We start from the raw sequence: 27,500 nt of genomic DNA, 5'->3' as shown, positions 1-27,500 counted from the left end.
TCTCCATTTGTCCTTTATTGCTGCTTTATCTTTGTGTTTCACGGTCTCTTTCCCACATTGTTAATAAAAAATAAGCCAATAAAACTCACGCAGGTGGACTGTCTCCCCAAGCTGATTTTGGGTGGTTATGGTGGAAGGACTGAATATCTCGTATCCTCTGCTCCTCTTCTGCTATCTCTTTCCTTCTCTGTTTCTCTTCTTCATGCTGCCTTCTTCTCCTCTCCTCCTCCTCCTTAGCCATGCGCTGTTCCTCTAGCTGCTTCTGCTTGATTCTTTCCTCCTGCAATTTCTGTTGTAGGGTTCTCATGTCTCAAAAGTCTCTTTCAGAATAGCAACAAATGATACAAGATTTAGGAAAAATATGCAATAACTGCAACTGGCTATGAAATAAATACTAATTGACACAGGTACATCTTGTAAACTATACAATAATTTAGTCTTAAAGAGCAACTTGAAATGTTTTCTTTCAGTTCCAATTTTTTTCAGCTTAAAAAACAATCGATCAAGTGCATTCATAACTTTTTTGCTTGATTCAAGTAGCTAAGTTGAGTGTATCACAGTTTCTTCAAGTGCCTACAGAACTTTTTCCAAATTTGGCATCTCACTATTTCTTAATTACTGAACATATCACTTAAGCCATACATTTTCTATTGCATAAATTGAAGCTTTATAAATACCAAAAATCTAAAATGGCCTTGCACAAATATGAAAATTTGATGTCTTCTACAACTGGACAGTAGACAAGGCCAAGGCAGTCATTTGGGGATAATTTACATTTATATACTCATTAAGCTTTGCCTTATATTCCTAAAAAGGAAGAGGTGGTCAAGATTATATTCTCATAAAAAATAATAATTAAGTCAAAATGAATCTACAGTAATTTGCTCACCTGCTCTTTCACTATGATACTGTATTCTCTCTGATATTTTTCTGTAAGACGAGCTTTAAGCTGCTCAGCCTTAGGTAAGATTTCCTGAGAAAAGAAAAATTTCTGGTCAACTAAGTCCTAAACCCTTGAATGATCTTAAACATTAATTTAAGATTTTGCTAAGTGATCTTATTTTCCTGAAATTCTACCAAATCAATAATTTCTGTGCCTGGTTCTTACAGACATTACTATCATCAATAATAAAAAAATACAAACTTACCTTTAACTTTTTAGCATTATTGGTTTTATCAACTGATGAGTGACCAGAGAACTCTGGATGACTTACTATCTTTTCTAGGAATAATCTGAAAATCAAAATAGCACAATGTATACAAGAACATGCCTAAAAAATCTTCGAAGCATCCATGGTTTATCCAAACTCATGCTACCTTGTCACCTTCTACATCAAGGAGAGCAGAATATACCAGTAAAATGGGTCAATTTGCTGACTTTTACACCATTCACTTGCACATCACAAGTCACAACTATGTTCACACTTTTGGCTGATGTATAAATCCTTAGCCACATTATTGAAAGTGATATGTTTCATTAGCTGTAATTATACATCTGGGAAAGCAGGTACAGAATTTTCTTATACTGTAAATCTCTGTTTACTGAGACTGATAAATCAATAATGAGCTATACTAAATTCTGCCATTAAATTACTCTAAAAAGAAAATATCACTTTGTCTGAAATCACATTGAAGTTCATCCCAAGAAAGGAATACCTTATAAGTACAATTTTTTATTCTTTCTTTTTTTTACATTATTTCATTTAATAAATTACAAGAAGATTTAGGGATCATTTATATACAACTCTTTTTAAGTCCATATATACCATAACCATATTACCGGAATATACAGGGGTTATCATTAGTTATTCATAAACATCAATAAACTTGAAATAAAGTTAATGCCAAAAAGTGTACCTCCTGGATCAAACTTACGTCATAAACTTCATGTATAATATAAAAGCATTTTCATAACTTCCTTCTTCAGTGTACACATTGGCCATTCTCACCATTTCTAGACCTGACCGGTAGTATCTGTAATGAAAGACACACTTAACTGAGATAAATTATAATTTAACTTTTATGTTTGAGATAATAAAAATTGTGTTTGTTTTCCATGTCACAATGGGAGAGATGGAAAAGGGAGAGAGGAAAAGAGGAAGAGAAGGAAAAAGGATAAAGGGAGAGGGAGGGAGGGAGGGAGGGAGGGAGGGAGGGAGGGAGGGAGGGAGGGAGGGGGAGGGGAGGGAGGGGGAGGAGGAGGGGGAGGAGGAGGAGGAGGAGGAGGAGGAGGAGGAAGAGGGGGGAGGAGGAGAGAGGGAGGAGGAAGGAGAGAGAGAGAGGGAGGAGGAAAGGAGGAGAGAGAGAGAGAGAGAGAGAGAGAGAGAGAGAGAGGGAGAGAGAGAGAGAGAGAGGAAAGGGAGAGGAGGAGAGGAGGGGAGATGGATGGATGAGGGAGGAGGAGGGAGGAGGGAGGGAGGAGGAGAGAGGAGGAGAGAGAGGGAGGGAGGGAGAGGGAGGGAGGATGGAGGAGGGAGGGAGGGAGGGAGGGAGGGAGGAGGAGGGAGGGAGGGAGGAGAGGGAGAGAGAGAGAGGAGAGAGAGAGAGAGGAGAGAGAGAGAGAGAGAGAGAGAGAGATGAGAGAAGAGAGAAGAGAGAGAAAGAGGAGAGAGAGAAGAGAAGAGAGAGAGGAGAGAGAGAGGAGAAGAGAGAAGAGAGAGAGAGAGAGAGAGAGAGAGAGAGAGAGAGAGAGAGAGAGAGAGAGAGAGAGAGAGAGAGAGAGAGAGAGAGAGAGAGAGATTTAAATAAATATGCAAGTATAAGCAAGAATGACTCAGAGCAAAAGTCAATGAGCTACACATGAGAGGAATATAAAAAAGCACTTACCTTCTCAGAGGTATATTTGGATCCACGACAATAGATTCTCCCTGAGAGCATAGGAGTTTAATGCGAGCAGCTGGCTCCAGGTGCGATGATTCACGGTGCGACATTCTGCAAAATGGCAATAACAAACATCCATTACCAATGCTCATCCTAAGACTTATCTGTTCCCTCTTCCTCAGCCTCCCTTTAGTTTTGTTATTATATATCTTATTTAAAGTTAGTCTCCCTACTTAGTTGCACCATATTAGAAGATATATTAAATGTTTAAAAAATGTCTAGCAGATCTGTACAATTTCAAATAGTATCCAAAACATTCAGAAAATTTAATGAAATTTTAGTGTAAATTTACAGAAAAATCTGCTTCATTGTTATTGTTCTTCAGAGAAATCTATATTCTACAATAACTTACATACATTTTCTCTGTGAAATAATTACAATTATCCACAATTGGAACATGTCACATGATGTGAATTCCACTATAAGCAAAGGCAACAAACATCCAATATACATAATGGAGGTTTTATGACCACTGCCAGTACATGTAGCAAAGAAGCCACAGCATTACTTGATGCACACATTCTCAGGTTTTGAAAAGTGACAGCAGACTTACTTTCTGCAGATTATATTTCATATCTACAAGTGCTGTTTTATGCGTGTCTTATGACCACATCAGTAATGGCTCTCCATCTCTACACGGTCCTATTCTGAATAATTATATCATCATTAATTATTAAAAATATGCAAATCTCTAACAGGATCACCATCATCAGTATACTAGTATTAGTGTGAATAAGACATACTGGTAATGAGGGTAAACTGTATGGTATCTTTCCTCCAGCCTCAAGACAACATAGAGATTTCCCCACTCCTCATCCTTATACTTTCTTCTACAAGGATGGACTAGGGAATTGTGGTCTTTACAAGTTAATATCAAGAGCTCACAAACTATTTTCTTCATTTCTGACCTTATTCTCTGTCCACATAGATTGTTTCACGTATCAGTCAGTGTAGATTTTTCTTTCTATAGGATAGTGTCATTAGTGTTCCGTACTGTAAAAGCAGTCATTATTTAAATACATACATAAAGAACTACAGTTTTACTCCAAATCTCACTCACCACCATGGATAACATGAATATTATTATATCTAAATGAATATTTTCTACAATATTTTTGGTAATCTTTTAGTTTCACACAGCCATCCAAACTTGCAATCATTATTCCCTCCTTTAATTTTCAATGGTGCAATATGCAAGAATTTCTTGTTACTTTCCATTGCAAATGATATAAATTAAAATATCAATTATTCCAGCCACTCCTGTGAAATCAAAAACACATGGCTGTTTGAACCGAAAACCTTGTCTTTGACCCCAGACCTCCATTCAATCAATGTATTTTCCTATCAGGATTCTGCCCCTGGACCCCCACCCGATTGCCGCAAACTTACTCTCCATACAGCATATGTTACAACCTATTATCTTCATTGCTCATATTATTTTTTGCCTATGCAGAATAGTTTATGTGTGAGCGAGTATAGTTTTCCATTTTGATTATCATAGTGCCATTACTTTATCTTGTAAATGTATGCCAAAGTATTAACTGTTGCACAACTTTCTTATAATCAACTTGCAAAGGTAGTGCCATAGATGTAAAATGCCTTAATTTTGGACAATCTATTCATTAGACAAATTTTACCTTGTACTACATGGCTGTGGGAAATTGAAACTATACCATATTTTCATATTATGCAATTCCTCCTCAAATAAATTCATAGAACATCCGTTTGGATTTTTCGTGATCATCTGTAGTCAATACCTGTGACATTTCTCAATGCAATATACTTTGTATCAATTATCAGTGATCTTTCTTTGCACTTCCATTCTACTTAAACCTTCCCTTTAAGCAAACAATAGTCCTAGCTTTCATTATAAAATGCTTTATATGTGTTTTCAGAACTTTAAACTGGCCAATAAAAAATATGAAAATCAGGGAAATATCTGGTGTATTAAAACCTAACACCCTTATAAAACAAACAGATATACACATTACCTAGCAAGTTTACTATACGTATAGCCCAAAGTCAAATCGGTAAAAAAGCAACAACAAAAATACCCAAAAGTGGAGAACAGAATAAGGTGAAAGGGAAAATAATGGAATCTGCAGAGGAAAAGGGATCGACCTATAACCTTTTCGCCGCCGCCCCCTTTCCCTTCATTACTTTCTAAATTACGCCGGCAACCTTTAAAGCAGCAATACTAACAAACAGTTTCTATGATATTTTCCTCTATAAACTTACTTGGAGGAGATAACACAGTGACAGGAACTGCTAAGAAAGAGAAAGAGCGGCAATGCGTTCTCGAGGAGATTTGTTGACAAAATATCATCTGACTGTGACGTCATAGCCGTCAACTCATAGAAAACGGACACATGAGGGTGAGGGGGAGGGGATGGGTGAGGGGAGAGGGGTGGGGGAGGGGAGGGGGGAGGACGGATGACCAGAAGCCAGAAGGAAGAGGGAGAGGAACAAATATGCAATAGTGCTTGTATATCTATCTGTCTATCTATCTATCTATCTGTCTAACTAGATATGTATACATACATGTATATGTATGTATGTTTGTGTGCACATATGTGTGTGTGTGTGTGTGTGTGTGTGTGTGTGTGTGTGTGTGTGTGTGTATGTGTATGTGTATGTGTATGTGTATGTGTATGTGTATGTGTATGTGTATGTGTGTGTGTGTGTGTGTGTGTGTGTGTGTGTGTGTGTGTGTGCGCGCGCGTGTGTGTGCGTGCGTGCGTGTGTGCGTGCGTGTGTGCGTGTGCATGTGCGTGTGCTTTCGTGCGTGCATGCGCGCGTGCGTGTTGGCGTGTGCCTGTGTGTGTGTGTGTGTGTATGTGTGTGTGTGTGTATGTGTGTGTGTGTATGTGTATGTGTATGTGTGTGTGTGTGTGTGTGTGTGTGTGTGTGTGTGTGTGTGTGTGTGTGTGTGTGTGTGTGTGTGTGTGAGGGAGCGGGAGGCACAGAGACAGAGAATGCGAGACTGTGGGAGAGGGAGAAAGATATAGAAAGAAAGAGTAACTGACTGAAGAATGAGTGAGTGAATGATTAGATGAGAGAGGGAATACACTGAATTGTGACTCACTGAGCAAGTAAGTGAAGTGAGGAGCTGCAAGCAGTGTCTCAAGCTAGCGAAGCCACCCAAGGCAAGAAATGGCTGCAGTCTATCAGTTCCATGTATTTAGAGATCACCTGGAAATCGAAAGATAAGTGCCCAGAAAAAAACCTTGTCAAGTGAGTCTATCCCAGTGGTTCTTAACCTTTTTACTACCACGCCCCTCTTTAGGTATTTGTCCTTCCCTCCACACCTCCCTTGCATCTGTAAATAAAATTCCCTCCCGGGTTTTAAAGAAAATTATAAATATGTTTTGTTGGTCTTTTTAATTAGTATGAATTAGTGACATTATAATTAAACTTTCCTTTATATGACCATGCTCTCGTTACGAGAATAACAAAGATAATCAGTGAAATCACTGCCTTTTTTCCATGAGCTCGCGCCCCCTTTGGAAAATACTAAAGCCCCCTAGGGCTCACTTGCAAGTAGGGAGTTTATAAAGGTATATTTTGAGGCCACATCGCACTATGAGACCCACTAGCAATGGTCCCATTATGAACTTCATCTCAGTACCTCTTCAGTGAAACCGGTCGATTCCTCCTCATAAAGATCATATTTAGAACGTGTTTCATGAAATGTTTAAAGTTGCAATCTATTTCTGGTGCAACAGTTCTGTTGCATCAGCGTTTTTGTTAGAATTATATATCCTTTTCTGTGAAATAAATAAGTAGCTCCTATTGTTAGGGGACGCATAACATCCTCTGTGTGGTTTCTCTTACAGTATCTTCAGACAGCCTCCGGACATCATCATGCTCAAGCTTTCCTCCTCATCGTCCTGGCCCGTGATGAATAGGAGTTGCAGGGGCGTTAGGCAGAGTTGCAAGACTGATAGAGGTGATCCCAGACCAAGTTGATATATCTGGGATGAATAAACATCGTAGATCAAGAGGTGAGTAGGATAGGGATGTGCCTCCCCATCAAACCACCTCTAGGTGCTTGGACGTCACTGCCTTAAAGGTTTACGGTTCATGCAACACCCTCAGAGATAAATATTATATGAGAAATTTGGTCTTGGTATGTCGTACTTTTTCGGTTGTACTAATCTGGTGGTATTACCTCGACCAAAAGCATATCATCTCCCTCGGATGGTGGACAAATTGCATTGGTTCGTACCAAAGATGCCACTGGCCAAGATGGATGCGCATTAACCACACGAATTTTACCCAATGTATGTGTAGATTTACCGGATAAATCTTCCATGAAGGGTTAAAGAGTCCCTCTATGATGACAAATGCTTCAGAGTAAAGCTGTCAGTGTGGTTCCAGTGGAGTTGTCAAAAGGTATTCCAGATATTCAGGTAGAGCCTGAAAGCAGTCCCCTTCGGAATGGCATAAGTCTGAGATCGATTCCCTTCAGTTAGGTACGGTTTTCTGTATTAAAATAATCCTTGGCCTCCCACCCACCACGCTGTCCAACTATTTACACCAACAGCCAGCCTGCATCGACAATACTCAGTACTGCTGGCATTCGCGGGACCTGACCGATGCCGATTGAATAGTGTCCGGTGGACATGGCACTAGAGCAGTCAGTCTGATTTGACCGGGCCTGAATCACGCCGCCTATCCGGTCGGAACAGGAGACCAAAGGTTATGTTGCTTGCTTCATGATGCAGCCGATCGCCGTGGCAAGAGTGAGAGATAACTCCCTGACCAAAATGAAATGGAACCTGGGTAGGGTACAGCCTCCACTGCCGTAATACTGCACTTTCTCATCAAAGGATGAGAAGGGAGAGGAATAAGAGAGAAAGAAAGCGAGTGAATGAGAGAGAGTATATGTGTGTGTGTATGTGTGTGTGTGTGTGTGTGTGTGTGTGTGTGTGTGTGTGTGTGTGTGTGTGTGTGTGTGTGTGTGTGTGTGTGTGTGTGTGTGTGTGTGTGTGTGTTATATAATTTATATAATATATAATATAATTATATATATATATATATATATATATATATATATATATATGAAATATATTATGTGTCCTATATAAATATTATATATTATATATAATTACATATATAATTATATATATATGACATATATATAATGGAGAGAGAGAGAGAGAGAGAGAGAGAGAGAGAGAGAGAGAGAGAGAGAGAGAGAGAGAGAGAGAGAGAGAGAGAGAGAGAGTATTACATTTTTTTTTTTTTTTTTACATTCTAATATTATTGACTTGTAAAATAGGCGAAGACATGCACTTCTTGATGTAAGTGTAGATCTTCACAGACAAAAGAAAATCCCTTTTAGGTGTCGGATGCGTAAAGTATACCTATTTCATTAAGATATGGAGAAAATATAGATATTTTAGTCTCAAGAAATTGGAGTAAGGTTTCAAAATCCAATCATGCGAATAAGGGTTTTTTGTAGCGGGGATCGTAGGGAAAAACATTTTTGGTACAGTGAATTCGACATTGATGATAAATTCCAGATAAAATATTTTTGACACTAACAAAGAAAATCGGATAAATTTTGCTTTGGTCAGGTAAATTCTCAGTCCATCTCCTCTCCCTAAACCAAGACCGAGTTGCAACACGATGCGGTGTAAGTATTGAAAAAAGAGATCATGATGAGCCCAACTTCGCGAGCTTCCTTCTCCGATTCACGAAGTGCTTTTCATATAATGCTCCAGGTTATTGATATCTGCATTAATGTACAGCGTGTTATTAATTGTACTTTCTCATACGTATACGTATGATAAAGTTTGTGTGGCATTGCAACCCCGAGACCTGTAATTTGTAGCATAAACACTGTCATTCTACAGGTAATACATTCTTGTATGGTTCACACAAGAGTCGAGACACACAATGTGTTGTAATAAATGCAAGAGGTGGGCATTAATATCGATTTTCATTCATTTGAAGCTTAGTAATAGGTAGAGCGCATACTTCTAATAGCAATGTTGTGTGCGCGCGTTAACTTTGGTAACTGAATTTCTCATCTGCTTCGCCCTTCCTTTTTTCCTGCTAAGAAGATAAAATGTATAAAGGAATCCAATAAAAATGTTGTTAACATTTACACCTTATACGTAACTTACCTAAGACATACAAATGGAAACAAGCGACTCATCCACAAGCACACGGGTTAGGTACTTCAACTGTTGAGGTTAAAATAAAAGTAAAATGTTCATATTTGTATTATTTAATAAGAATGTCGTAAGAAGCACATTGGACATTGATGTGTTATGGAAAAGAAAATTATTATTCTTACATCGTCCTGATTAACTAAATTTCGTCATTAGATAAAAATACCTATAAATCAAAATATCTCTTGGGTCACTGCATAGTTCTTGTCAATTACATTAATCATATACAATCTATTTAAGATATTCCAAGTCATGGCTACTTTTAAAAAAGAAATCCTATTTTCAATTTGAAAACTATCTATTTGTTTCATAAATGAATAAAATCTATTATTGTCGTGATTAAATCTTGTTCATCGGGATATTATCTAGTCATACTCAAACTATAAAATCTTAGTCACTGAACAGAACAAAAATTCAACAATTTATAACTATTAGAAGTGTCGTATTCGTCATAGGACTACTTTCATAACAATATTACAATCTAATATTCAAATACAACTCTATATACACAACAAAATAATAACAAAAACGATTGAATTATTATCATGAAGCAAAATGACATACAGTTCCTTTGCCACATATTCTGAGGCTGATCTATAACGAATGACTGTTTTGGTGCTAATTAGTACCTTGATCCAGACTAGACTATTTACTAAGAACCATCACTGATACATGTTACGCCGTCATTACATGGAATGAAAACTACTCTTGTCATGATAAAGCATCATAAAGGCAATACTTAGAATTGGCAATAGTAGCACTAAGGTTTGCTTCAACTTGACGTAAACTACTGACGGTTCACAGCAAATATTATCAATCCCACTAAGCATCATTTCAACTGCAACTCGGTGCACCTCGACTTCCACTTTCGAGGCTCACGTATTCAGGCAGACCCGTCCACCACGGCGTCCTCCCTCCCGAGCGCCCCCGTCATCACTTCGATGCCTTCCTTGCGTATGCCCCCTCCCAGGCTCCCTTTGCTGCCGTTGCTCGAGTTGTTATTGTTGGGAGTGTTGTTGTTGTTGTTGTTATTATTGTTATTGAGAAGGTATGGGTTGAAGTAGTTGAAGACATTAGCCATGGCAGGGTTGAAGTAGTTCGGCCAGACTGCCGCCTCCGAAGTCGCCGGGGTTTTGTCGCCGCCCCAAAGCGACATCATCATGCAGTAGTTCAACATGGCAGGCGTCATGGCAGAGTTCATGGCAGAGTTCATGGCGGAGTTCATGGCTGGATTCATGGTGTGGTTCATGGTGGGGTTCATGTTGGGGTTCATGGTGGGGTTCATAGGTACACCGATCGGAGAAGTCATGGGCTGAGCTGCTGGGACGGTTGGAGGGTGGTGCGCCGCCCTCATTGGCTGTGCTCCCCACACATTCATTGGCGGCGGTGCTGTGGGTGGAAGGACGTGGCGTTGGGGCGTGGGAAGGCGTCGCGGGGGAACCTGCGTGGAGGACGCATGAACTGCCATGCCGGGTGCAGGGGGCGGTGCTATGCCGGCGAACCTGTGGGCTTTCGAGTGCGTGACCAGCGGGTCGAGAGCTGGGAAGACTGCGTCGCAGAGGGCGCAGCCGTAAGAGACATCCGAGTGGAGTGCCATGTGGCAGTCAAGATTGAGGCTGAAAGTGAAGAGAGAGTGACAGACGCCGCACCGGAACAGCTGGCGGCCGCTCTCGTCCTCCGGAGGGCAGGTAGGCTCCGCGGAGGTCGTCGGGCCCAGGTGCAGCGAGCGCGGGTCGTAGAGAGCGTCGCGGCCGTGCAGCTCCAACAGGTGCAGCTCCAGGTACATGACAGCGATGAAGGATCCGCCGCAGAGCCCACATTCGCAGTAATCATCCACGTCTCGCGTGTGTCCTTCCCTGTGCAGTTGCTGGTGGGCGTCACGGCCATGGCTGCTGAGGAACACCTGAGTGCAGAAGCTGCAAGCGGCTCCTTCCCCGCGGTGGGCGGCCTGGTGCGCAGTCCAGCCCGCGCCAGTCACAGCCACGGCGCCGCAATCGGTGCAAACTGCTCCGAACTCGATGCCAGCCCCGGCAGGATTCTTTGAGAAAGTAAAGTCATCGAAGCCGACAGAGGTGCTGGCGTTGGGCTCGCGGCACACCTTCCGGGGACTTACCACTTCACGCTCGCTGCTGCAGGAACGTGAGCGCTTGTGCCCTTTGGTGCGTACGTTGGACACGCGCTCTTCGACCTCCAGATTAATCGTGGTTCGCCCGGCGGCCGTTTGGCTGCGAGTAACCATCCGCGAGGGGGGCGGGGGGGACTTTCGGATACCCCCGCCTTCTTGACTCCGGCTTCCTGCGCCACCCTCCGAAACGGAGGCGCCTCTTCCGTCTTGGCTCTGAATGCCTCCTCCCTCTTGGTTTCGTCTGCCCCCGTCCTCCTGAGGGTGCCCAGTCCCCTCCTCCTGGCCGTGGCCTCCCCTGCCCTCTTGGCTGCCGGCGCTGGCCTTGCTCTCGCCCTTGCTCGCCTTGGGACTCTTCGGCGTGCTGCTGTCCACGCTGCTAGACGTGGAACTGGCGACGCGGCAGTGCGTGTTGGACGTGGTGGGCGTGGAGGGGGCGGCAGCGATCGCAGTGCTGACTACAGCAGCTGTGACAGAGGACACGGTGGAGGAAGGATGCTGATAGGCATGCATGGGGAGATAGAGCGCAGGCCGCACGGAGGGCACGGCGTTCGGGGCTCTCATCCTCCCAAAGGTCGTCGAACAGATGCCGCCCGACACCGTGTTCGTCGTCACGTGCTGCGGCGGCGGGGCCAGGCGAAGGCCGTAGTACGCCAGCTGCCCACTGGTGCCCAGCATGGCCCGGAGGTGCTGCTGCTGTTGCTCCTGCATGGCGTCCTGTCTGTCCGTGTGCTGGTCCTCCCCGGGATTATCTGCGAGAGGGTCGCTCTTGGGAGACGCTAGGAAGGCGCCGGAAGGACTGGCTGGAGACCCTTCGAGGGCAGCGTCGGCGGCTCGACAAGAGGCAGCAGCGCCGGCGAACTCCGGCTCGAGGCCCCGCGCGCACTCGGCCAAGTCCGCGCACTCTAAAGCCTTCAACACAAGGGAACATCCGCTACTGACCTGCAACAAAACCATAACACAAACACTCGTGAGGACAGTAGACAACATTGCTGAAGGCGACCAATACATCGTTATCACTTTAATAAAAAAAACGGGCTGCTGACGGTAACTGCTGTATTATTCAGTGTGGATATCGGTGATATAAAATAATTGCTGACAATTGAGACAGCGAATCTTGCGACTGGAGAATAAATATAACTTTTTCCAAATAACAACACCAAGGATTCTGCAAAGAATCTAATTATCCTTCATATAAAATTGACGATGACTGATGATGGATGATGGACGATGATGGACGATAATGGATGATGACGATGATGGATGATGACGATGATCATCATCATCATCCTATCAATATTATTAATAATGATGGTGATAATGATGATAATAATAATAGTAAAGACGATGATTGATGATGATATTAATAATGAAGGTGGAGATGAAGATAATGATATTATTATTAACAACACTAACAACAACAACAATAACATCAACAACAACAATAATATAACTATCATTAATAATGATGATAATAGCAATAGCAATAGCAATAGCAATAACAATAACAATAATAATAATAACAACAACAATATTAATCATAATAATCATAATAATAATAATCATAATATTCATAATAATAATGATATGATGATAACAACAACAACAACAATACTATAATGATAATATTAAAAAAAGAAAGATAATAATAATAATAATAATAATAATAATAATAATAATAATAATAATAATAATAACAACAACAGCAATAATAGCAATAACAACAATAATAATGAGAAGAGGAAAGAGGAGGAAGAGGGGAAAAGAACAAATGAAAGAGGAAGAGATGGAGGAGGAATGTGAGGAAGAGGAAGAAGAGGAGGAAGAGAAAGAGAAGGAGGAAGAGGAGGAGGAAGAGAAGGAGGAAGAGGAGGAGGAAGAGAAGGAAGAAGAGGAGGAAGAGGAGGAGAAAGAAGAGGAAGGAGGAGGAAGAATAGGAAGAGGAGGAAAAAGAGGAAGAGGGGGAGGAGGGGGAAGAAGAGGAAAAAGAGGAAGAGGGGGAAGAAAAAGAGAAAGAGGGGGGAGAAGAGGAAAAAGAGGAAGAGGGGGAAGAAGAGGAAAAAGAGGAAGAGGGGGAAGAAGAGGAAAAAGAGGAAGAGGGGCCGCACTCGGGCAAATCTGCTCCGTAACTCGAGCCAGCACCGGACAGGATTCTGTGAGAATAGTAAGTCCTCGATAGCCGACAGAGGTGCTGGCGTTGAGGCTCGCGGCACACTCGGGGACTTACCACTTCCGCTCGCTGATGCAGGAACGTGAGCGCTTGTGCCCTTGGTTGCGTACGTTGGACACGCGCTCTCTTTCGACCTCCAAGATAATCGTGGTTCGCCCGGCGGCCTTTGGCTGCGAGTAACCATCCGCCGAGGGGGGCGGGGGGGACTTTCGGGATACCCCGCCTCGTGACTCCGGAGCTTTCCTCGCCACCCTCCGAAACGTGAGGCGCCTCTTCCGTCTTGGCTTGAATGCTCCTCCCTTTGGTTTCCGTCTGCCCCGTCCCTCCTGAGGGTGCCCAGTACCCTCTCTCCTGGCCGTGGCCTCCCTGCCCCTCTGTGTTGCCGGCGCTGGCCTTTAGCTCTCGCCCTGCTCGCCTTGGGACTCGTCGGCGGGCTGCTGCACGCCTGCTAGAGTTTGGGAACTGGCGGCCGCAGGCGTGCCCCCCCCCGGGGGTTGGTTGGAGTGGTGGGCGTGGAGGGGGCGGCCAGCGATCGCAGTGATGACTACAGCAGCTGTTGACAGAGGACACGGTGGAGGAAGGATGAGGATAGGCTGCATGGGAGATAGACGCGCAGGCCGCACGGAGGGCACGGCTTCGGGGCTCTCATCCTCCCAAAGGTCGTCGAACAGAGCCGCCGACACTCGTGTTCGTCGTCACGTGCTGCGGCGGCGGAGGACAGGCGAAGGCCGTCCCCCGAGTACGCCAAGCTGCCCACTGGTGCCCAGCATGGCCCGGAGGTGCTGACTGCTGTGCTCCTGATGGCGTCCTGTATGTCAGTTCGTGTGGTCCTCCCCAGGCTTTATGCGAGAGGGTCGCTATCTTTGGGAGACGCCTAGGACGGCGCCGGGAAGGACTGGCTGAGCCCTCGAGGGCAGCGTCGGCGGTCGACAAGAGGGCAGCAGCGCCGGCGAACTCGCTCGAGGCCCCGCGCGCACTCGGCCAAGTCCGGACTCTAAAGCCTTCAACACAAGGGAAACATCGCTACTGACCTGCAACAAAACCATAACACAAAACACGTGAGGAAAGTAGACATGTGGACATTGCTTGAGGCGACATTATACATCGTTATCACGTAATAAGAAAAAAAACGGGCATGCTGACGGTAACTGCGGTATGATTCAGTGGATATCGGTGATATAAATAATTGCTGACCAATTGTAGACAGCGAATCTTGCGACTGGAGAATAAATATAAACTTTTTCCAAATACCATACACAAGGATCTGCAAAAGAAATCTAATTGATCCTCATATTAAAATTGGACGATGACTGATGATGGATGATGCGACGATGATGGCGATTTAACGGGATGAGACGATGATGGATGATGACGATGATCTCATCATCATCCTTCCATATTATAATAATGATGTTGATAATGATGATAATAATTAATAGTAAAGGACGATGATTGATGATGATATTTAATAATGAAGGTGGAGATTGAAGAATAATGATATTATTATTAACACACTAACAACAACAAACAAAAACATCAACAAACAACAATAATATAAACTATCATTAATAATGATGATAATAGCAATAGCAATAGCCATAGCACTAACAATAACAATAATAAATAATAACAACAACCAATATTAATCATTAAATAATCATAATAATAATTAAAATCATAATTATTCAGAATAATAATGATAGGATGATAACAAACAACAAAAAAATACTATAATGATAATATTAAAAAAAGAAAGATAAAAATATACTAATAATAATATAATAATAATAATAATAATAATAATAATAATAACAACAACAGCAATAATAGCAATAACAAAAATAAGAATGAGAAGAGAAAGGAGGACGAGAGGGGAAAAGAACCAAATGACAAGAGGAAAGAGATGGAAGGGAGGAATGTGAGGAAAGAGGAAAAGAATGGAGAAAAGGAAGAGAAAGGAGGAAGCGAAGGAGAGGGAGGACGGGAGGAGGCAAGGAAGAAAAGGAAGACGAGGAAGAAGAGTAGGAAGAGGAAGAAGAGAGGAGGAGGAAGAGAAGGAAGAGGAGGAGGAAGAGGAAGGAAGAAGAGGAGGAAGAGGAGGAGAAAGAAGATGAAGGGGCGGAGGCAGAAGAGGAAGGAGAGGAAGGCAATAAGGAAGAGGATGGAAAAAGAGGAAGAGGGGGAGAGAGGAAAAAAGAGGAAGAGGGGAAGAAGAGGAAAAAAAGCGGACGAAGGGGGAAGATGAGAAAAAGATGAAAGAGCGGGGGAGAGAGGAAAAAGAGGAAGAGGGGAAGAAGAGGAAAAAAGAGAAGAGGGGAAGAAGGAAAAGAGAAGAGGGGAAGAAAGAGGAAAAAGAGAAGAGGGGGAAGAAGAGGAAAAAAAGGAGATGGGGAAGAAGAGGAAGAGGCGGTTTCTGAGGGGAGGATATACCTCCATTAATGAATACAGTACGCGATCTCGCCTACACAGAATGATAAGAGAGGAGGGAGAGAAAGAGAAGAGAAGAGAAGAGAGGAGGGAGAGAAAGAGAAGAGAAGAGAAGAGAGGAGGGAGAGAAAGAGAAGAGAGGAGGGAGAGAAAGAGAAGAGAAGAGAAGAGAGGAGGGAGAGAAAGAGAAGAGAAGAGAAGAGAGGAGGGAGAGAAAGAGAAGAGGAGAGAGGAGGGAGAGAAAGAGAAGAGGAGAGAGGAGGGAGAGAAAGAGAAGAGAAGAGAAGAGAAGAGGGAGAAGAGAGAAGGAGGAGAGTGAGAGGGAGAGAGAGAAAGAGAGGAAGAGGAAGAGGGAGAGAGAGAGAGAGGTAGAGGGATGAGGGGAGCGAGAGAAAGAGAGGAGAGGGAGAGAAGAAGAGAGGAGAGGGAGAGGGAGAGAGAGAAGAGAGGAGGAGGGAGGAGAGAGAAGAGAGGAGAGAGGACGAGAGAGAAGAGAGGAGAGGTGAGAGAGAGAGAGAGGCGAGGTGAGAGAGAGAAGAGAGGAGAGGGAGCGAGATGATGAGAAGAGAGGCGGAGCACGGGAGAGAAGAGAAGAGAAGGGGAGAGAGAGAGAGAAGAGAAGAGAGGGGAGAGAGAGAAGAGAGGGAGAGGGAGAGAGGAGATAGGGAGGGAGGGAGAAGAGAGAAGGGAGGAGAGGGAGAGGAGGGGGAGGAGAGAAGAGAAGAGAGGGAGGTGAGAGAGAAGGAGAAGAAGATGAGGAGAGAGAGAGAGAAGGAGAGGGAGAGAGAGAAAGAGAAGAGAGGAAGAGAGAGGAAGGGAGGAGAGGGGAGAGAGAGGAAGGGAGGAGAGGGAGAGAGAGGAACGGGAGGAGAGGGAGAGAGAGAAGGGGAGGAGAGGCGGACGAGAGAAGGGAGGAGGGAGAGAGAGAAGGGCGGGAGGAGAGGGAGAGAGAGAAGGGAGGAGAGGGAGAGAGAGAAGGGAGGAGAGGGAGAGAGAGAAGGGAGGAGAGGGAGAGAGAGAAGGGAGGAGAGGGAGAGCATAGAGAAGGGAGGAGAGGAGAGACCGAGAAGAGAAGGGAGAGGGAGAGAGAGGAAGGGAGAGGGAGAGAGAGAGAGGGAGAGGGAGAGAGAGAGAGAGAAGGGAGGAGAGGGAGAAAGAAGGGAGATGGGTATTAGGAGGGAGATTGGGACAGAAAATTAACGAGACAAAATAGGGGAGGAACGGAAAAATGAGTGAGGGAGAGATTTGGGAAAGAGGAGGGAGGGGCGTGTGAGAGCGAAGGGGGGTGGGTGTGAGAGAAAAGGGGGTGGTGAGAATGAGAAGGAAAGAGATTGCGGGGAGGGAGGGAGGGAGGGAGGGTAGGGAGGGAGAGGGAGAGGGAGAGGGAGAGTGTAGAGGAGAGTGAGAGGTGGAGAGTGAGAGTGAGAGATGGTGAGAGAGAGAGTGAGAGATTGAGGAGTGAGAGAGATGGAGAGTGAGAGAGAGAGTGAGAGAGAGAGAGAGAGGAGAGAGACGAGAAGAGAGAGAGAGAGAGGAGGAGAGAGAGAGACGAGGGAAAGAGGAGAGAGGAGAGAGAGTGAGAGATGAGAGAGATTGCGTGTGATGAGAGAGAGAGAGACGAGAGAGACAGATGAGGGGAGAGAAGAGAGAGGAGAGAGGAAGGTGGGAAGGGGGGGGGGGGGGGGGGGGGGGGGGGGAGGGGGGTGGGGGGGGTGGTGGGAAGGAAGGAGGAGAGAGGAGGAGAGAGAGAGAGAACGAGGAGAGAGAGAGAAGAGAGGAGAGAGAGAGAGAGGGAGAGATAGATGAGAGAGAGTGGAAAGAGAGAGAGAGTGAAAGAGATGAGAGAGAGAGAGACTCGAAAAAGAGAGAGACGGAGAGAGAGTGAAAGATGAGAGAGGAGTAAAGACGAGATTGAGAGAGAGAGTGAAAGAGAGAGTGAAAGAGAGAGAGAGAGAGGAGGAGGACGGAGAGAGGAGAGACGAGGAGAGAGATGGGGAGAGGAGCGAGAGAGAGAGAGAGCGAGAGAGTGGAAAGAGAGAGAGAGGAGAGAGAGGCAGAGTTGAGAGTTAAAGAGAGAGAGAGAGTGGAGAGAGAGAGAGGTGAAAGAGAGAGAGAAAGAGAGAGAGAGAGTGAGAAAGAGAGGAGAGAGAGAGTGAAAGCGAGAGAGAGGAGATGAGATTGAAAAAAGAGAGAGAGAGAAGAGAGAGAGTTGAAGATGATGAGAGAAGAGAAGACGGTGAAAGAGAGAGAGAGAGGAGAGATTGAAAGAGGCGAGGGAGAGTGAAAGCTGAGGAGAGAGAGAGTGAGGAGAGAGAAGAGATAGAGAGAGACTTTCGAGAGAGATGATGGAGAGAGAGAGAGACAGGAGAAGAGAGTGAGAGAGAGTGATTGAGAATGAGAGAGAGAGAGAGATTGGAAAAGAGAGAGTAGAAGAGAGCGGAGAGAGAGGAGAGGAGGAGAGCGAGAGAGCCGAGAGAGAGAGAGTGAGTGTGAGAGTGAGAGTGAGAGTGAGAGTTGAGAGAGGTGAGTGAGAGTGAGAGTGAGAGTGAGAGTGAGAGGGACGAGTGAGAGAGGAGTGAAAGAGTGATATGAGCTGAAAGAGTGAAAAGAAGTGAAAGAGTGAGTGGGAGAGAGAGAAGGGAGGAGAGGGAGAGAGAGAATGGGAGGAGAGGGAGAGAGAGAAGGGAGGAGAGGGAGAAAGAAGGGAGATGGGTATTAGGAGGGAGATTGGGACAGAAAATTAACGAGACAAAAATAAGGGGAAAACGGAAAATGAGTGAGGGAGAGATTTGGGAAAGAGGAGGGAGGGGCGTGTGAGAGCGAAGGGGGGTGGGTGTGAGAGAAAAGGGGGTGGTGAGAATGAGAAGGAAAGAGATTGCGGGGAGGGAGGGAGGGAGGGAGGGAGGGAGAGGCAGAGGGAGAGGGACGAGAGGAGAGGGAACATAGAGGGAGAGGGAGAGGGAGGAGGAGAGAGAGAGAGAGAAGAGAGGAGAAGAGGAGAGGAGAGAGAGAGAGGAGGGAGAGAGAGAGAGAGATAGTGAAAAGAGAGGAGAGAGTGAAAGAGAAGAGAGAGTGAAGAGAGAGAGAGAATGAGAGAGACGAGAGAGAGAGAGAGATGGGAGAGAGAGAGGGAAAGAGAAGGAGAGAGAGGAGAGGAGAGAGACAAAGAAGGAGAGAGAGAGGAAAGAAGGAGGAGAAGAGAACGATTGCGTTTCGAGAGAGAGAGAAAGAGAGAGAGAGAGACAGAATGGAGATGAGAAGAGATAAGAGAGATGAGTAGCAGAGAGTGGAGAAAGAGAGAGAAGTGAGAAAGAGAGAGAGTGAAAAAAAAAAGAGAAGAGAGTGAAAAAAGAGAGAGCGAGAGACGTGAAAGAGAGATGAGGAGAGAGTGGACTAAGAAGAGAGAGCAAGATGAGAGAGAGAAGGGAGAGAGAGAGAGAGAGATGAGAGAGAGAGAGAGACGAGAGAGAGAGGTAAGAGTGAGAAAGAGAGAGAGGAGAGTAGAGAGGGAGGACGAGAGAGGAGAAGATGAGAGAGAGAGAGGAGAGAGAGAAGGAGAGAGTTGAAAAAGAGATGAGAGAGAGGGAGAGAGAGAGTGAAAAGAGAGAGAGAGTGAAAAGAGAGAGAGAGTGAAAAGAGAGAGAGAGGGAAAGAAGAGAGAGAGTTGAAAGAGAGAGAGAGAGAGAAGAGAGAGGAGAGGAAGGAGAGGCGACGAGAGACGACGATGGAGAGAGAGGAGCAAGCAGACTGAGAGAGAGCAGAGAGTAGATGAGAGAAGTGAAGAGAGAGAGGACGCGAGAAAGATGTGGATGAGAGAGAGAGAGAGTGAAAGAGAGAGAGAGAGAGGAAGTGAACAGAGAGAGTGAAAAGACGAGAGTGAAAGAGAGAGTGAAAGAGAGAGAGAGAGAGAGTGATTAAGAGAGAGAGAGAGAGTGAAGAGAGAGATGAGAGAGTGAAAAGAGAGAGGGGAGAGGATTGAGAGAGACTTTTTTTGAGAGAGAGAGAGAGAGAGAGAGGGAAAGAGAGAGAGTGAAAGAGAGAGAGAGAGAAGACGAGAGATTTTGGGAGAGAAGAGGCGAAGGAGAACGAGAGACCCGAGGAGTGAACGAGGAGAGAGGAGAGGAGAGCGAGATGGAGGGAGGAGAATGAGAGAGGAGAGAGAGAGAGAAGATCGAGGAGAGAGAGTTGTGAGAGAGTGTGAGAAAGAACGAGAGAGACCGAGAAGAGAGATGAAGAGATCGACTAGAGAAAACGAGAGAGGAGAGAGAATGAGAGAGGTAGAGAGAGCAAACATGTGCGAGCAGATGGGAACGGGAGATAGAAGGAGACCGATTATGATGAGAGTGAGGAGAGCAGAGAGAGAGTGAAAGAGGGAAAAAGAGGAAAGAGTGAAGATGTGAAAAAGTGAAAAAGAGTGATAAGAGAGAGAGAGAGATGAGGAGAGAGAGAAAGAGAGTGAAGAGAGAGAGCGGAGGGACAGAGAGTGAAAAAGAGTAGATAGAGAGAGATGATGAGGAGAAGAGAAGCGGAGAGAGAGAGAAGGAGATTTAGAGAGACGAGAGAGAGAGAGAGAGGAGAGAGTGAAGAGAGAGGAGAGAGAGACGAGATGTGGTGGAAAAAGAGAGAGAGAGAGAGAAGTGAAAAGAGAGAGAGAGAGAGAAAGAGACGAGAAAGAGAAGAAAGTATGAGAGAGAAAGAGAGAGAGAGACGAGGGAGAGCACGAGAGGCAGAGGAGAGGAAGAGAAAGAGAGAGACGAGAGAGATGAGGAGAGAGAGAGAGAGAGTGAGAGAGAGGAGAGAGAGAGAGAAGAGTGAAAGAGAGAAGAGGGAGAGAGAGAAGAGAGGAGAGGGAGAGAGAGAAGGGAGGAGAGGCGAGAAGAGAGGGAGGAGAGGGAGGAGAGCCGGGGAGGAGAGGGGAGAAGAGAGAAGGGAGGAGAGGGGAGAGAGAGAAGGGAGGAGAGGGAGAGAGAGAAGGGGGAGAGAGAGAAGAGAGGAGAGGGAGAGAGAGAAGGGAGGAGAGGGAGAGAGAGAAGGGAGGAGAGGGAGAGAGAGAAGGGAGGAGAGGGAAGAAAGAAAAGGGAGATGGGGTATTAGGAGGGAGATTTGAGGACAGAAATTTAACGAGACAAAAATAAGGGGAAAACGGAAAATGAGTGAGGGAGAGATTTGGGAAAGAGGAGGGAGGGGCGTGTGAGAGCGAAGGGGGGTGGGTGTGAGAGAAAAGGGGGTGGTGAGAATGAGAAGGAAAGAGATTGCGGGGAGGGAGGGAGGGAGGGAGGGAGGGAGGGAGAGGGAGAGGAGAGGGAGAGGGGAGGGAAAGAGGGAGAGAGAGAGAGGTGGAGAGAGAGAGAGAGAGAGAGAGGAGAGAGATGAGTTTGGGGGAAGGGGAGGAAAAGGGTGAGGGAAAAACAGTGAGAGTGGAGAGGAGAGTGAGAGTGAGAGTGAGAGTGAGAGTCGAGAGTGAGAGAGAGTAGAGAAGAGTGAGAGAGAGTGAGAGTGAGAGAGAGAGAGAGAGAGATAGAGAGAGATGGGAGAGGAGAGAGAGAGGAGCGAGACGAGCGTGAGGAGAGAGAGGCGAGACGAAGAGAGACGAAGAGGACGACGATTGACGAGTGAGAAGGAGAGAGGAGAGCGAGTGAGAAGAGGATGAGAGAGTGAAAGAGAGAGAGCGTGAAAGAGAGAGAGAGAAGAGTGGGCAAGAGAGATGAGAGAGAGAGTGAAGGAAAGGGAGAGACGAGAGAGAGTGAAAGAGAGAGTGAAAGAGAGAGGAGAGAGAGAAGAGAGACAGAAGAGGAGAGGAGAATTGAGACTCTTTGGACGAGAGTGAAAAGAGAAGAGAGAGGAGGAAAGAGAGAGAGAGTGAAAGAGAAAGAGGAGAGGAAAGAGAGAGAGGAGAGAGAGAGTGAAAAGAGAAGAGAGAACGTGAAAAGAGAGAGGAGGAAAGAGATGAGAGGACAGTGAGGAAGAGGAGAGAGAGTGAAAAAGAAGAGAGAGAGAGAGTGAAAGACGAGAGAGAGTCATGCAGAGTGGAAAGAGAGTGAGAGAGAGTTGAAAATGGATGATGAGAGTGAAAAAAGAGAGAGAGGGAAAGATGAGAGACGAAGAGAGAGAGAGAGAGAGGAGATAATGGTGAAAGAGAGAGAGAGAGAGAGAGAGAGAGTGAAGAGAGAAGAGAGAGAGAGAGAGAGAGAGAGTGAGAGTGAGAGAGAGAGTGAAAGAGTGAAAGAGTGAAAGAGTGAAAGAGTGAGTGGGAGAGAGAGAAGGGAGGAGAGGGAGAGAGAGAGAAGGGAGAGGGAGAGAGAGAGAAGGGAGGAGAGGGAGAAAGAAGGGAGATGGGTATTAGGAGGGAGATTGGGACAAGAAAATAACGAGCAAAAATAGGGGGGGGGAGGAAAACGGGAAAATGGAGTGAGGGAGGATTTGGGAGAACGGAGAGGGAGGCTCTGAAGAGCGAGAAGGGGGGTGGGTTTTGTGAGAGAAAAGGGCGGTGCGTGAGAATGAGAAGGAAAGCAGATTGCGGGGAGGGAGGGAGGGAGGAGTGAGGGATGGGAGAGGCAGACAGAGGGAGAGGAGAGAGGGAGAGGGAGAGGGAAAGGAGAAGAGGGAGAGGGAGAGGGAGAGGAGAGAGGAGAGAGAGAGAGAGTGAAAGAGAGAGAGAGAGAGAGAAACAGGTGAAAGAGAGGAGAGAGAGAGAGAGTGAAAGAGAGAGAGAGTGCAAGAGATGAGAGAGGAAAGAGAGCGAGGAGAGAGTAGGAGAGGAGAGAGGAGAGAAGAGAGAGAGGATGAGAAGCCGAGGAGAGAGATTGAGAGAGAGAAAGAGAGAGAGTGAGAAAGGAGAGAGTGAAAAAGAGAGAGAGAGATCGAGAGAGAGAGAGTGAGAGGAGACGCGAGGCAAGAATGATGAGACGACGAGAGAGAGAGATGAGAGATGAACGAGAGAGAGAGAGGGAGAAAGAGAGAGAGAGAGTGAGAAAAGAAAGAGAGGAGAGTGAGAAAGAGAGAGAGGAGAAACGAGAAGAGAGTGAGAAAGAGAGAGAGTGAAAAAGAAGCTGAGGAGGAAAAAAGAGAGAGAGATGAGTTGAAAAGAGAGAGTAGAGAGGGAAAAAAGAGAGAGAGAGAGTGAAAGAGAGAGGAGAGAGAAGTGAAAAAGAGAGACGAGAGAGAGTGAAAGAGAGAGAGAGAGAGGGAAAGAGAGAGATGAGAGGAGATGAGAGAAGACCGAGAGAGAGAGTGAAAGGGGGAAAGTGGGGGGGGGGGGAGAGAGAGAGTGAAAGAGTAGAGAGAGAGAGGAGAGAGAGAGAGAGTGGAAAGAGAAGAGAGAGACGAGATAGAGGGGGAAAGAGGGTGAGAGACGCAAATAGGCATGGAAAGAGAGAGAAGAGAGAGAGAGAGAGTAAGAGAGAGAGGACGAGGAGAGAAGAGGAGAGAACGAGAGAACGGAGAGAGAGGAGAGTGGAAAGAGGGAGAGATAGAGAGAGAGAGAGAAGAGAGTTGAAAAGAGAGAGCAAGAGGAGATAAGAGAGAGAGAGATGATGAGAGAAAGAGAGAGTGAAAGGAGAGAGAGTGAAGAGAGAGAGTCGAAGAGAGCGAGTGAAAGGAGAGAGAGAGAGAGAGAGGTGAGACGAGAGAGAGAGAATGAGAGAGAGGCGAGAAGACGATGAGAGAGGAGGAGACTGAGGGAGAGAGAGAGTGACCGAGAGAGAGAGAAAGAGAGAGAGAGAGAGAGAGAGAGAGAGAGCGGAGAGAGGAGAGATTGGAGGAGAGTGTGTGGAGTGAAGAGAGAGAGAGAGCAGAGAGAGCTGTGAGAGAGCGAGATTGCAGTTCTCTCGCAGGAGAGAGAGAGAGAGAGGGAGAGATATAGAGAGACGGGGAGAGAAGAGCGAGTGAGAGAGAGAGAGAGAGGAGAGAGAGGAGTGAAAGAGAGAGAGAGAGAGAGATCGGAAAGAGAGAGAGAGAGAGAGAGGGGAGATGAGAGCGGAAAGAGAGAAAGAGAGAGAGAGGGCAGACGGAGAGAGAAGAGAGGATGGAGAAGAGAGAGAGGAGAGAGAGAGAGAGAGAGTGAAAGAGAGAGGAGAGAGAGTGAAAGAGAGAGAGAGAGAGTGAAAGAGAGAGAAAGAGGAAAGAGAGTAGGGTGAGAAAAAGAGAACGAAAGAGAAAGAGAAGAAAGAGAGGAAAGAGAGAGAGAGAGAGAGCGGAGACGACGACGAGGAAGACGAGAGGGAGGGGTGGGGAGGTGGAGATAGAGGAGAGAGAGAGGAGAGAGAGGAGAAAGAGAGAAGAGAGGGACAAACCGAAGAGTGAGAGAGAGAGGAGGAGAGACGAGAGGCGAGAGAGATTGAGATGACGACGAGAGAGAGACGAGACGAGAGAGAGAGAGAGAGAGAGAGTGAAAGCGAGAGAGAGATGAAAAGAGAGAAAAGGAGTGAGAGAGAGGTAGAGTGGAGAGGAGTGGATGAGAGTGAGAAGTGAGAGGAGAGATGAGAGTGAGAGTGACGAGTGAGAGTGAGAGTGGAGTGAGAGTGAGAGAGATGTGAGAGGTGAGAGTGAGAGTGAGAAGGAGAGAGACGCAGAGCAGTGGACGGAGAAAAGAGAGAAACAGAGAAAAGAGAGAGAAAAGAGAGAAGAGAGAAAAAAGAGAAAATAGAGAGAGAAAGAAAGAGAGAAAAGAAGAGAAAAGAGAGAAAGAAAGAGAAGAGAGGATTTTTAAGACTACAGAGAAAGAGAGAAAGAAAGAAGAAGAGGAAAAAGAGAAAGAAACAAGAAAAGAAGGGAGAAAGAAAAACACGATAAGAGAGATAAGTTAAGAAAAAAAAAGAAAGATGAGATAAGAAAAAAACGCGAAACGAAAGAAATAAAGGAAAGATCAAGAGTGTGTGGGATTGACCGAGGACTGAGAAAAGAAAAAATGAAAGAGAGAAAAAGAGAGAGGAAAGAAAGAGAGAGTAGATATAGGGAAAGTGGATCGTGGATGTGGGAGGGAGGGTGGGAGGGAGAGCAGGAGAGGGGAAGAGGAAGAGAGGAAGATGGGAGGGAGGGAAAGAGAGTGAGGGGTAGGATGGATGGAGGGAGGGAGGAGGGAGGAGGGAGGGAGGACGGAGGGAGGAGGGGAAGAGGAAAGATGAGAGAGGGAGGCGGGGGAGTGGAGGTGAGGGAGGAGGGAGGGCAAAGGGAGGGAGGGAGGGAGGGGGAATAGGGAGGATGGAGGGAGGAGGGGAGGAGGGAGGGAGGGAGGGAGGGCGGGAGGGAGGAAAGAGAGAAAAGAAAAAAACATGAAAGAAGAGAAACAAAGAAAGAATAACCCAAGAAAGAAAACCAAGAAAGAAAGGTAATGAAACCAGAAAAGAAAAAAAAAAAAAGAAGAAACAAGAAAGAAGAAACAAGAAAGAAAGTGAATAAAAAAAGATCAAGTAAAGAAACAAGAAAAAAACAAAGAAAAGAAACAAGAAAGAAGTAGCAAGAAAGAACAAAAAAGAAAGAAGAATCAAAAAAGAACAAAATAAGTAAAGAAAATAAAAAAAGAAAGAAAGGAAAAAAAAGGGGGGGAAAAGGAGAGAAGGATGGAGGGAAGAGTGGGAAAGGGAGGGCAGGAACGGGAGAAAGAAGGAACAAGAAAGAAAGAATAAGGAAGAATTAAGAAAGATAAGAAACAAGAAAGAACGAACTAGAAAGAAAGAAGTACCTCCTCATCAAAGAAAGAAAGAAACAGGAAGTAACTAGAAAGAAGGATAGAGGACGCGGAAGAGAAAGAGGAGAAACGTATTAAAATCTAAAAATACTTTTCATCCTCGGCAGTTCAGGCCAAATTTAAGTCAGTCGCGGCCGCACCCGATATCTGGCCGTATAATATATAGGTCGATCTACATCGGAACACGCGATCAACTGGTGAATTCGTGATTGGCACGATCGATAACACTTAAATAGAATCGCTGCTTGGGTTTATCGGTACCATTTCGCGAAAACAAGCGGTTTGGAACGGACCGATAAATATCTGATTCACAGATTCTCTCCCCAATTAGCCACATGATTTGTATATCACCCACAGACATGAGTTAATCATACGGCCACCATTCACGATTAATAAAGAAACGCGTCCCGCACGTATCGAAAATACGAATCAAAAGCCAAAAAGCCCATCGTTCGAACGACGTGTTATTTCAATCAATGCATTCACTGTTTAGTCTTAACGATTTTTATTTCAAATTCCTTCGCTTGGAAGCGCTATCACATTATCAACAGGTGCAGGGGTATACTACATACCTCATCAGACGTTGTTGTATAGCCATTGCTCGTGGTCGTTGTGTGAAAGGTTCGTTTAGTGTGTAAAAGTTGTGAAAAAGTCGGAACGCAATTGCCTAACGACCGTGTGGTGCGAGATGGCTCCCTCGTCGCCCCTTCAGCTAACTTCTGCGGGTCGATTTTGCAATAAATGGGCCCCTTGTGGCGTCGCTGTTTGAAAAAAAAAAAGAGAGTCTGTCAAAGATTAGGGTATATCCGTTGTTACTAGTGGCAGCGGCCGAGTAGAGTAGTAAATAGATTATTTTGAGTACAATTTCCTTAAACAGAGGAGGAAGAGGGGAGAGAAGAGAGGAAGAGAGAAGAGAGAGAGAGGAAAGAGAGAGAGAGGGGAAGAGAGTGAAAGAGAGAGGGGAGGAGAGTTGGAAAGAGAGAGAGAGAGAGAGGTGAAAGAGAGAGAGAGAGAAGTGAAAGAGAAAAGAGAGGAGTGGAAAGAGAGAGAGAGAGAGAAGAAGAGAGAGAGAGAGTGAGAGAGAGAGAGAGAGAGAGGAGAGGAGAGAGAGTGAAAGAGAGAGAGAGTGAAAGAGAGAGAGAAAGTGAGAGTGAGAACAGAGAGGAGAGGAGAGAGAGTGAGAGTGAGAGTGAAGAGAGGAGAGTGAGAGTGAAAGTGAGAGGAGAGAGAGAGGAGAGAAGAGAGGGAGAGAGAGAGAGAGAAAGAAACAGGAGAAGAGAGAAGGAAAGAAAGAGAAAGAGGAAGGAAAAAAGAAAGAAGAGAAGAGAGAAAAGAAACAGAGAAAAGAGAAAGGAAACAGAGAGAAAGAGAGAAAAGAAGAGAAAAGAGAAAGAGAAGAAAGAGAAAGAGAAGAGAGAAAGAGAGAAAAGAAAGAGAAAGAGAGAAGAAAGAAAGAGAAGAAAAAAGAGAGAAAGAAAAAGAAAGAGAGAAAGAAAAGAAAGAGAGAAAAAGAGAGAGAGAAAGAAAGAGAGAAAGAAAGGGAAAGAGACGTGGAGGGGAGGGAGGGTGGGAGGGAGAGCAGGAGAGGGAAGAGGAAGAGAGGAAGAGGGAGGGAGGGGAAAGAGAGAGAGGGTAGGATGGATGGAGGGAGGGAGGAGGGAGGAGGGAGGGAGAAGGAAGGGGAGGAGAGGGAAGAGGGGAAGAGAGAGAGGGAGGGAGGGAGGGAGGGAGGGAGGGAGGGAGGGAGGGAGGGAGGGAGGGAGGGAGAAGAGAGAAAAGAAAAAAACATGAAAGAAAGAAGAAACAAGAAAGAAAAACAAGAAAGAAACAAGAAAGGAATGAAACAAGAAAGAAAGATGAATAAAAAAAGAATCAAGAAAGAAACAAGAAAAAACAAGAAAAGAAACAAGAAAGAAGAATCAAGAAAGAAACAAAAAAGAAAGAAGAATCAAAAAAGAAACAAAGAAGGAAGGGGAGAAGGAGAGGGAAGAGGGGAAGGGAGGGAGGGAGAAAGAAGAAACAAGAAAGAAAGAA

The 27,500-nt window shown here is 45.4% G+C and overlaps 2 protein-coding genes across 2 annotated transcripts in view; both read right to left on the bottom strand.

Moving 5' to 3' along the window:
* LOC119578869 (STAM-binding protein-like) overlaps positions 1 to 5,226 on the bottom strand; it is an 11,891-nt gene extending 6,665 nt beyond the window's left edge. Inside the window, exons 1-6 of the mRNA XM_037926527.1 lie at positions 5,119 to 5,226; positions 2,827 to 2,931; positions 1,876 to 1,974; positions 1,149 to 1,233; positions 890 to 973; positions 90 to 289 (exon numbers count right to left, since the gene is read on the bottom strand). Of these exons, the coding sequence (XP_037782455.1) occupies positions 90 to 289; positions 890 to 973; positions 1,149 to 1,233; positions 1,876 to 1,974; positions 2,827 to 2,931; positions 5,119 to 5,222 (677 nt within the window). The 5' untranslated portion in view covers positions 5,223 to 5,226. The remainder of the gene's footprint in view (positions 1 to 89; positions 290 to 889; positions 974 to 1,148; positions 1,234 to 1,875; positions 1,975 to 2,826; positions 2,932 to 5,118) is intronic.
* Positions 5,227 to 9,102: 3,876 nt separating this feature from the next.
* LOC119578868 overlaps positions 9,103 to 27,500 on the bottom strand; it is a 19,037-nt gene continuing 639 nt past the window's right edge. Inside the window, exon 2 of the mRNA XM_037926525.1 lies at positions 9,103 to 12,126. Within this exon, the coding sequence (XP_037782453.1) occupies positions 9,946 to 12,126 (2,181 nt within the window). The 3' untranslated portion in view covers positions 9,103 to 9,945. The remainder of the gene's footprint in view (positions 12,127 to 27,500) is intronic.

This window comes from Penaeus monodon, chromosome 11, assembly GCF_015228065.2.
Source record: "Penaeus monodon isolate SGIC_2016 chromosome 11, NSTDA_Pmon_1, whole genome shotgun sequence".
Taxonomy (NCBI): Eukaryota; Metazoa; Arthropoda; class Malacostraca; order Decapoda; family Penaeidae; genus Penaeus; species Penaeus monodon.
The sequence above is the reverse complement of the archived record's forward strand: the minus strand, read 5'-3'. Positions and strand labels throughout refer to the sequence as shown.